This window comes from Oryctolagus cuniculus, chromosome 3, assembly GCF_051225735.1.
Source record: "Oryctolagus cuniculus isolate XC-2025 breed Fujian yellow rabbit chromosome 3, ASM5122573v1, whole genome shotgun sequence".
Classification (NCBI taxonomy): Eukaryota; Metazoa; Chordata; class Mammalia; order Lagomorpha; family Leporidae; genus Oryctolagus; species Oryctolagus cuniculus.
The window spans coordinates 65,089,799-65,100,000 of NC_142869.1; the positions used below are offsets into that span (position 1 = coordinate 65,089,799).

Here is a 10,202-nt window from a genome sequence, read left to right on the forward strand (position 1 = left end):
CCAGAGAACCCGGGTAATTTGTTTCCTTTTTAGGAAAATAAAAGCTGCGACTGCAATTTGCTGTTTTGTTCGACATCTCAAGGTGTCGGGTTATCCTCCAAATACACTTCTTTAACAAAACTGTCGCCAGCTTAAGGTCCAGGAAAATGCTCACTCTGCCGACTGTTTGAGATGAAAGAAACCAGTGTGTCTACCTGTATCCATTCCGCAGAGCCCTCTGTCTCCAGGGGGAATCCACGCCGTGCTCACAGGCCAGGCAAAGGGGTGAGGGGTAGGAAGTGCTTAGGCACGGAGTGGGCGTTGAGAGCCAGGCGGAGGCGGCGTGCGGTTGTGCGCGGCTTCCCCGCCCGGAGGCGCGCAGTTCCCCGCGCCTGGCGCTAGATGTCCCTGCAAGTTTTCCGGTCGCGCTCAGGACTCCCGAGCTCCATAGAGAAGGCGGGTCTGCGTAGCCACAAGAGTTCAGCGAGGAAGTGCCTACCCAATCCCTCACCCAGAACGTCCCCGGGGGGCGCAGGGTCGCTGGCCAAGGAGAGAGAAGCAAGCAGAGACCCAGAGGAGGCTGGGAGAGAACGACTCGCCCGAGGGTGGGCGCGTGAACCGCCAGTGCGCAGCCAGGCCTGGCGTCGACAAACCTGCGTCTTCCCTTATAAACCGAAAGCTTCAGCGGTGGGTACCGCGCTCAGTTTGGCAGCCCTGCGGTCCCGCCGCCCCCCATAGGCCCTACTACTGAGTGAGCATGCGTCCCGCCGCGGGCCCGCGGGGTGGTGGCCCAGTCGCCCTGAGCCCTTTCGCGAAAGCGAAGGTCCGGGTCGTGGCGGCCCCGGGGCCTCTGTAGCAGCGCCGCCAGTGCCTGTCGCCTGCGTACGGGACCGTTTTGTTCCCTGCAGTCTCAGGCCATAGGGTTTACCACGTCACCTCAGAGCACCCGCCGCCACTCAGGAAGCAAATACGGAATGTGCAGGCCTAAGCGAGAAAAATTAGGCCTCCTTTGTGTCACCCTTGGAGCAAAACGTGCTCTTTTCGCGTCATGTGCAGGAAATCTTTACCGTGGCCCACGAGGCGTCGGTTGGATTCTTGTCTTGCTTTATTGCGTGGGCCCTGCCCGGTTGACAGTAGGAGGCCCTGAGAGCTCCAGAGGGCGCGTATAAACACTGGGGACATTGGGCCGGCCAGTCTGCGGTTCAGCCCCCACATGCTGGGAGAGGCTGCAAAGGCTGGGTGTTTTCATCGGTAAACGTGGACGGAGCTGCCACCTGCTCACGTCTTCTCAACAAAGGGTTCCTGCTCTCCAGGTAGGCCTGCTTTTAAACAAGACACGCAAAGTGAGAAAAACAACAAGAAGAGCCGCCCAAAACCTGCGGCCTTGGGACTGGGATGTTTGTTGTCAGAGACAGGTTTAAAAGCGGGAGCAAGTCCCGGAGGCCCTGTGTCAAAGGGATAGCTGAGGCCCTCTCCCAGGGTTGCTGTGATCTCTGAACCAGACAGCAACGTTTGAAAGCTCAAGCAGTTGCATAGTAAGAGCGTTGCATAGGTTAGCGAAGTGTGGAATCCAAACACTTTAAGGGACATCGAATATTGAAATGGAATGTTCACAGTGTTCACTGTGCCTCAGGAAAGGTTATTGTCAGCTAAACACAGTTGAAGGAACAATCAGAGGTGTGTTACTGTGAGAAATCTCCCTGACATGGCCCCCGGTGCACTTTTTGTAATAAACCTGCTGGAAATGCGGGATTGGCGTTATTTAAAAAGTGCGAAAGTTTTCAAAACGACTCATGAATCAAAGCGTCGCCGAGAAATGGTGTTTTCTCTCTTTAACATACTGAGGTCCGGCTTGGCGCAGTCTTTGGGACCTGCAGCGCCAGATCCCAAAGGAAGAGAGGAAGTGGGAGACCCGCGGGCTGGGTGATAGAGCAAGGGGGTCGTCTGTACCCCAGTCCTCCGCGATTGAAAAACAGCTCACAGTCGCCTAAACCGCGAGGAAAACAGACGGGGGCGCCAAACGACAGCGATAAAGGCATCCGCGGATTTCCGCCCGGCAGCGCCTCAGCTTGCCTCCCACCCCTGCCAAGCGCCTTGGTCCCCAAGGACCGGCGCCTGCACCAGGGTCCCCGATCCAGTATTCGGAGAGAAAGAGGAATGGCTAGGGGAGGGATACCTTTCCGTGTCGGGGCGGCAGCGACCGCCAGGAAAGGTGAAACTGGGCGGAGCTGAGAGGGAGCAGGTGGGGGCATCTGCAGGGCCGGCCTCCGGTGATAGGAACGGTCCGACAGTGGCATAAGGAGCGCGCAGAGTTGCTGGGGCCAGACAGCCACCCCGGCAGGAACAGAGGAGGGCCAGTCCCGGTGCCACAACGCCCCCCTCCCCCCAGCCAGTGCGTGCCTATAGAGCTTTCCATTTATTGCAGTAAAGAGGTGGAATTGATTTTCTGAGCACAGCTCGCGTTGTTGAAATAAGTTAGCGCCGAGGGGAACAGGAGAGAAACTCTTGGCATTGACTATAGATGTGTATATATGTATATACATATACTTCACACCTCGCCTCCCCTTACATTCCTGACGCGCCCCCAACGGGCTCAAGGTTAAAAGGAAAGCGCCAACAGACAGATGGGCAAAGGGATCCTAGGTTTGCCCCTAATACACCCCGATGCGCTGGGTGTGTCGGGAGGGAGGGAGGGAGGGAAAGAGGGGGCCCCTTGTGGGGTCTGGGTTGGCGCCGTGGCGGCATGCGGGACCCGCGCCCGGAGCCCAGACCGCCAGGGTCTCACGGCCGCTTCGGAAGCGCGCGGGCCGACCTCCGCGTTCCGCGCCGGTGCTCCCGGGTCCCCGCCCGCGTCTGCGGATCTTTGCCTCTTGGGCTGCTGGTGGGCGGGCTGGCTCGGCGCTTCGGGGCTCTGGGCAGGGTGGGGCGCAAGCGCGCGAGGAGATGAGGAGCGGCCTTGAGTGAAGATTGATCTTCGTTAAAATGGTTGCCACCGGCGTCATTATGACTATCAAAGTTATCGCTAAGAGGCTCAGCCGCCGAGCTCAGGCCGCAAGGAGCCGCAGTCAGGCCGGTCGGCGACTCTCTGCGCCCGGACTCAGCGTTGGGACTACCCAGGGCCACAGGTAAGGACGCGAGGCCAGAGTAGCACGGAGAGTGAGGAGGGCAAGGGAGGCAGCGGGTGGCCGGGGAACAAGGCCGAGCCTCTTATCCCCCTTTGACCTCGAAATCGGCTACTTTGCCGCAAATAATGGAAGGGGGGGTGCTAGCCACGTACAAAGTGGATTTGGAGCGGCCCGTGTGGCGCTGTGAATCGCGGCTGTGTTTAAAGTTAGCTGTCGAATTCTGCTCTCCTCCAGCCTAGTTCCTTTCCCCCAGGGAAAATGCGTAGGAGAGAAGCCTATCCATCAGCAGGATTATAAAAGTGAAAAACCGGGGACTTCGAGTTCAGAGCTCATTCTGTAAACTGTTAGAAAATCAGAGAAGATCTAATGATTTCCGTTTGGAGGCGCGGGTCCAACGCACCTCCCCGGCCACGTAGCAAGAAAGCGCTTTCAAAACTCTATGAGATAGGAGTTTCTCTCTCTCTCTCTCTCTCTCTCTCTCTCTCTCTCTCTCTCTCTCTCCCTCCCTCTGTTTCCCAGTTTCTCCTGTCTCTTTCTCTCTCTCTCCTCTCCTCTCTCTCTCTGAGTATTGAGGCGAAGAAGTAGGGAGGGAGAAAACTCAGCGTCCTATTTGTTAACTAAAATACATATTTGGTTCTGAAAACCGAGAGATAACTGATCCAGACAGAAGCGGCGCAAGGTCTCCTTACGCAACTCTTCCTGCATCCTCCCCCTGCCCCCCCCCCACGCCCCCAGCTTGTAAATTTTTTTTTAATCCATCGCGAGGATCTACTCTGGAAAAATCAAAGCATTATCTATTATTTAACACGTATCTGTGTCCGAGGAAAAATGAGGAAGGAGCTGCATGATTAGGACCTAAGGGGCAACCCAGCAAACTGCGAGCGTAATGATGCCCCTAAATGAAGGGGGAAATGTGCCGCGGCGCGCTCTATTAATCAGACTGTCAATTTCACCCCCGAGGCCAAACCCCCGGGCGAGCAGAACCGGCTCGGAGCGGGCGAAGGACCGGAGCCTTCTTCCTCACTTCTTGTCTCTTCTCGCCTCCTACCTGGATCTATTTGTCTGCTCTGAAGCCGTCTTCATTACCCACTGACAGGAGCTTGTATTTATTTGCTTATAAACCTGTTACAATAAATGATTATTCGAACGGCGTCATTCGTACCTTAATGACGAGCGGGCGCTACTTTTTGATGAATGACATCTCGGGCTCGGAAGGATGTATGGGTCATTTTGACCAGTCATTCCCTCGCTCTGGCATCCCACAATTTTTCCGCCTCCCTCCAAAAGAGATAATAATATTTAGAGGCGCTCGCTGGGACTGAATGAGAATTAGCCCCAGGCGCAGCCCATCGTTAGGACGGGACAGCCGGGCCACTGTGACATTTTTTAGAAAGCTGAGATGATGGAGAGAATAAGAAAGGAGATGATTCTGATGGAGAGAGGGCTGCACAGCCCCACGGCCGGCAAGAGGTTCTCCAATTTGTCCGACACTCCTGGCAATGCTGTGCTCGAGGCCCTGGAAAATTCGCAGCACCCGGCTCGGCTCAGCCCGCGCCTGCCGTCCGCCCCCCTGCATGGCGCTCTGGGAGACCTCCCCACCAAGGGCAAATTCGAAATAGATACTTTGTTCAACCTGCAGCACCCGGGCAGCGAAAGCACCGTCTCCGCCGAAATCGCCTCCGCCACAGAGAGCCGCAAGAAGCCGGGTCATTATTCAGAGACGGCCGCCGAGGCCGACATGAGCAGCGACGTGGAGGTGGGCTGCTCCGCGCTGCGCTCCCCCGGCGGCCTGGGCGCCACACCGCTTAAGGAAAACAATGGCAAAGGTAACGGTGCCGCCCGCTTCGCGCCCTCCAGTCCCATCCTCCTGGCATCACCGCGCCCCCCAACCCCCCTCCGCCAGCCCTTCCCGGTGCCTTTGCGCCCCTCCGACCCTTCGCAAGCGAGCCGGACATCGCTGGCTCAGGCAGGGGCGGGACTCGCGCCAGGGACCTTGCCCTCAGGTCCTGAGCTGTGCCACCTCCCAGGGCCGCCCAGGCCCGAGGAGCCGAGGGCGCCAGGCCTGCCGGCTCTGGCAATGAGTCCGAGAGATGTTTGTGTGCTCGGGTTTAAATGCCCTGGCGAGCCGACAGACTTCCAGCCGGCGGCTGAGTTGCTCCTGGGAAGGGTCCGTGGGCGACTACTCTGAACTCCGCCGCCTCTGAGCCCCCGGGGTCAGATGGAGGGGGCATTCTTGTGGGTAAGTCGGAGGGAGCCTCGCCAGGCGCGCCTCTGCTGGACCCTTGGTCCAGCGACACACGTACACAGAGATGAAACGTAGATTCCACCCACTAAAGGCTCTAGTTTGAGCCGCTGCTGTGTTTCGAACCTTAAAATAGTAGCCAAACCCAAAAGAAAGGTTAGAGGCCAGAAACAAACTGCGCCCCGAAAGTAGGCATTTTCCCTCGGCCGATTTTCAGGCCGCTTGAAAATTTCCGATTGTTCAAAACCGCCAAACCCTCCACGATTCAGTTCCTATTATCGGTTATGAAGGGCTCCCCAAACTTTATTGATTTCATTAACGGCAGCAATTTATAAGCGCGACAGACTCCAGCCATTCCAGCAGCGACTCTCCTGAGCGACGCCGTTCTCCCCTTCCACGCGCAGGGCTTTGGGCGCTACAGAGACTCATGCACTTTCCACCGTTTGTTTGCTAGGGTTCTCCGAGAGCGGCTCGGCTGCCGGCACCACGACGTCGGCGTCGGGCTCGGGCCTGGGCAGCCTGCATGGAGGCGGCGGCGGCGGCGGAGGCAGTGGCGCGGGCACGGCGCTCGGGGGCTCCGGCTCTGGCGCGGATCAGGTGCGGCGCTACCGGACGGCGTTCACTCGCGAACAGATCGCGCGCCTGGAGAAAGAGTTCTACCGGGAGAACTACGTGTCGCGGCCGCGCCGGTGCGAGTTGGCCGCTGCGCTCAACCTGCCCGAAACCACCATCAAGGTATCGAGTTCCCGCGCGCCTACTCTGGCCTCCCTGGGGGCGTCTGGGTTGATTTCTTTATTTCCCATTTCTTCTTTCTGGCTAGCTAGATTTAGCTGAGGGCCTGAAAATTCGCGGGCGGTAGTCGCCAAAGGAGTTGGATTATTTGTTTCTTTGCTGCCGAGCCCGAACGGCTGGCTGGCCTGCCCTTAGCCGGTAAGACCCCTGAAAAGAGGAGTGGGTGCTGGAAACACGCCCTGGCCTCCGCTAGCTTTTGCCCGAGCGCCCACCGCAGCGCTTTCCCGCAGGCGGCAAAGCCGGCTGGTCTTTGTTCCTCCAGCACGAATCAGAGGGAAAGCTTCATTTGATCTTCATTTTGGAGATTTATTTGCCACATAAATCGTTACAACATGGAGAAAAGGATGTTGTATTTTTAAAAAATCGATTGAGAAAGTAGTTTCCTACACATTTTTGTCGCGGGCAGAGGGACAAGGGCAACTTTGGGGGTGGAGGAGGGAGGAACACAACGAAGTTGTGCGTATTCATAGGTATCTTTAGGATATGACTTTTATTTTACGTCTGGCAGAGAGAGCCAGGAGGCTGGGCGACGTGGGGGACCCGTCAGGGAACGTTCGACACTCTAGGAAAGAAGAGGGGACGCCCCCGAGGGGTAGGGGAGGGCTGTGCGGGTCTCCCTCCGGTTTGGTCGGGCTCACTTTAATTTAGGGTTCTGAAGAATGATGTCTTTATTAGATACTGCGTTGGGAGGGGTAGAAAAGCCCCCTCTCCAGTTTATGGGAACACTGCTTTCGCCGCTCACGGAAGGCACACAATTTCTACAAAATCATCCCTGCAAAATCAGACTCGTGCCCCTAGGGGCAGGGCCTTACAGCCAGGAGGGCTCAAGACTGCGCGCGGCGACCTCGCGGGGAAGCTGCGCCGCAGCCTCCCTTCAGAGGCCGCCCAGAATCCCCGCGCAAATCCCGGGATTCAGAGACGGAAGCTCGGCGAGGCTGGGCACCGGCGTGCGGCGGGAGGGAGAGCGGCGGTTGTACTGGGACGAGAAACAGCAGGTGCCGGGGAGCTGCCACAGGGCGTGCAGGGAGGCCCACAAGCCGCTGGCCAGGGCACTCGGGGTCCGGCCCGGTCAGAGCGCAGCAGGCCGGGCCAGGCTAGGCCGCGCAGGGGCCGGGGAAAAGGGAGGCAAGGGCCGGGGTGGAGGCCGGCGAGACGCGGCGCTCCTAACCCGGGTCGCGGCGCGACTCTCCCCGCAGGTGTGGTTCCAGAATCGGCGCATGAAGGACAAGCGGCAGCGCCTGGCCATGTCGTGGCCGCACCCAGCCGACCCCAGCTTCTACACCTACATGATGACGCACGCGGCCGCCACCGGAAGCCTGCCCTACCCCTTCCACTCTCACGTGCCGCTGCACTACTACCCGCACGTGGGCGTCACGGCCGCGGCCGCGGCCGCCGCAGCCTCCGGAGCCGCGGCCGCAGCTTCATCACCCTTTGCCACCTCCATCCGTCCGCTGGACACCTTCCGCGCCCTCTCGCACCCCTACTCCCGGCCGGAGCTGCTGTGCAGTTTCCGCCACCCGGGTCTCTACCAGACACCCGCAGCTGCCGCCGGGCTCAACAGCGCGGCCTCGGCCGCGGCCGCGGCGGCAGCGGCAGCGGCCGCGGCCTCTTCAGCGGCAGCCGCCGGGGCGCCCCCCAGCGGCGGCTCCGCGCCCTGCTCGTGCCTCAGTTGCCACAGCAGTCAGTCGGCTGCCGCCGCCGCCGCGGCCGCCGCCGCGGCCCTGGGCTCCCGAGGTGGCGGCGGCGGCGGCGGAGGAGGTGGCGGCGGCGGCACAGGGGCTGCGGGGGCCTCGGACTTCGGTTGCAGCGCCGCGGCGCCGCGCTCCGAGAGCGGCTTCCTGCCCTACTCGGCCGCCGTGCTTAGCAAGACGGCTGTGAGCCCGCCGGACCAGAGGGATGAGGCGCCGCTCACCAGATAACTACGTCGCAACCGCCAGGGGGCCGCGCCTGGCGCTCTGCGTGTGCCCGGGCGTCCCCCGGGGCGCCCCCTGTGCCCTCCGTGCGCTGCCCGCTGCTACCGCTGCCGCCAGGGGGCGCCCCGGGGCGCGGGAGGCCGAAAGGAACTTGCCCCGAACTGGGGGGAAGGAGCCGGCACGGAAGCCTGGCGGGCGTCCCCCCGAATTATTTCTATTTTTGTATTTGCCGCCCAGCTATCTCCCCTCCTCTCCGTCCTCTAAAGTTTGTTTCCCGCCGCCCAGACCCCACTCCCCCCAACCCCAACTCTGTCCTGAGCTCTTGGTCTCCCCGAAGACAATCCTCCCGAACCCCCCAAAGCAGTCCTCCCAGGTTTGGAGCCTTGGCTGTGCGCCGTGGGGCCCAGGGTACTCGGCTGAAGCGCGCCGCCACAGCAGTGGAGAACCGCGACAAAGGAGAAACGAAAAAGGGCGTGCGCGCTGCTGGGCCGGGGAGTCTGCCCCGGGGTTTCCGCTGCGGCCCCCTTTCTCCCACCCGCCCTTTCTTTCCTTTAAATGGGGTGCAAGGAGGCGGCACGGTGTCTCTCAGCCTCGGCTTGTTGGGGGCCCTGTCGCAGGGGAGCGGGACAGAGGTCTGAGGAGAGGGCCGGCAGGGCGGGCGGAGAGCGCGAGCGGCCTCGGCGTGTGCGTGAGGTGGTTCACCGCGGGCGCGAGCGAGGCCGGCGGGCTGTGGCTGCCTTCCCGGGGAGGGACAGAGCCGAGGTGGACGGGGTGGCGATCGTGCCGCCGCCTCCTCGCGCCACCGCGGGGGTCTTTTTGGTCTTCGGTGTCCGTGTTAATGGAGAGGAAGCGTCTTGCATATTTTATGCAAAAAGTGAGAGCTAATGAGGTTGCCTCAGCTAGGTCAGGGAAGGAGAGGCCGGCAAGGAGAAGGAAAAAGAAAAAAAGGAGAAGGAAGGGAAGGCGCGGGCAAGATTGACGGATCGCCGCCGAGTGGAGAGGGACTCTGTCGGCACCGTTCCCCAACGGCCGGGTTCCCTGCGATCCGGGAAATACTTGAATCTCCAGATATGTGATATTACCCCGAGCGAAGCATTTCCTTCGACACTTTTCTAAGTTGGAACTCTCCGTTGCCCTTGATCCCTTCCCTCTCGGCCTTCCCTTTCCTCGGGTAAAATGGTTCTTGGCATATTTCTCACGCATGTCTATTGCGCCTTCTCCGCAAAGCCTCCGCTGGGTTGCTGAGACCCGCTCTGCCAGCCCCGACTACAGGAGGGGTTTCCTTGAACTTGAAGAAAGGTACATCAAAACCCACCAGTGTTAACTGCCACGTCAATTTTGATGCTAATAATGTGCAGATTATGACGAAAATTGCCAATCATGCTCTCTGATGGACCTCCTTTGAATGTGGAATTGGAGAAAAGTTCCCCGCACGGAGACCTGCTGTCAAGTACTAACAACCCGCTAAGGGAAGTCATTAGGAGAGACGGATAAGAGACTCGGTACATAAAACATTGTTCTTGGTGCATAGAATGTATGTTATTTAATGTTATCTCTGTTACCTGAAGTGATTTCGCAGAAGAAAGCCACGTTCTTATCATCTCAATTGCCAATTTTCATTTTGGTAACTTGGACGCCCTGGGTAGACTTTTCTCTGTTAAGTTGATATTCCACCAATGTGAACAGCCTCATTAAATCAAGCCCAGATATTTCCATAATGCTCCCCGCAGAGCCACTTCGCTCCACACATAATGAGATTTTCTGAAGAGTTGAAGCCCTAAAATAACTTGCTAGTGCATGTTTAGGCCCAGCGAAGTGGGTTTGTGTGTTGTGTGTGTATTTAAATGTAGGTATACTGCCTACCTGTGTATGTGTATATGTATGTGTATATATATACATATGCATATATATATATACACACCCTAACTCTTAAACTAATACATTTGTAAGAGATACACACATATTCATATATACACACCGGCACTATTTTCTGTGGTTTATTTCAAATTCATATCCTAACACATTTTTGTTATTTTAAAGACACTGGATTTTAAAATTTCATTTCCTAAAAATAGGCTTTCTGTAAACTTCTGAGAGAATTCATTTTCCAGGAGATATTATTTTCATCAAATGGAAAATATTTCAAGGGGA

General features: G+C 58.2%; 1 protein-coding gene across 2 annotated transcripts in view; it reads left to right on the top strand.

Moving 5' to 3' along the window:
• The first annotated feature begins 2,716 nt into the window (after nt 1–2,716).
• Nucleotides 2,717–10,202, top strand: part of EVX2 (even-skipped homeobox 2) — an 8,064-nt gene continuing 578 nt past the window's right edge. The window contains exons 1-4 of one of the 2 annotated variants that reach the window (XM_051848476.3): nt 2,717–3,104; nt 4,065–4,930; nt 5,801–6,081; nt 7,335–10,202. The exon at nt 7,335–10,202 is cut by the window's right edge and continues 578 nt beyond it. In XM_051848476.3, coding sequence (XP_051704436.3) covers nt 4,504–4,930; nt 5,801–6,081; nt 7,335–8,057 — 1,431 coding nt within the window. In that variant the 5' untranslated portion in view covers nt 2,717–3,104; nt 4,065–4,503 and the 3' untranslated portion in view covers nt 8,058–10,202. The remainder of the gene's footprint in view (nt 3,105–4,064; nt 4,931–5,800; nt 6,082–7,334) is intronic. The other variant, XM_089328113.1, reaches the window with a different exon arrangement.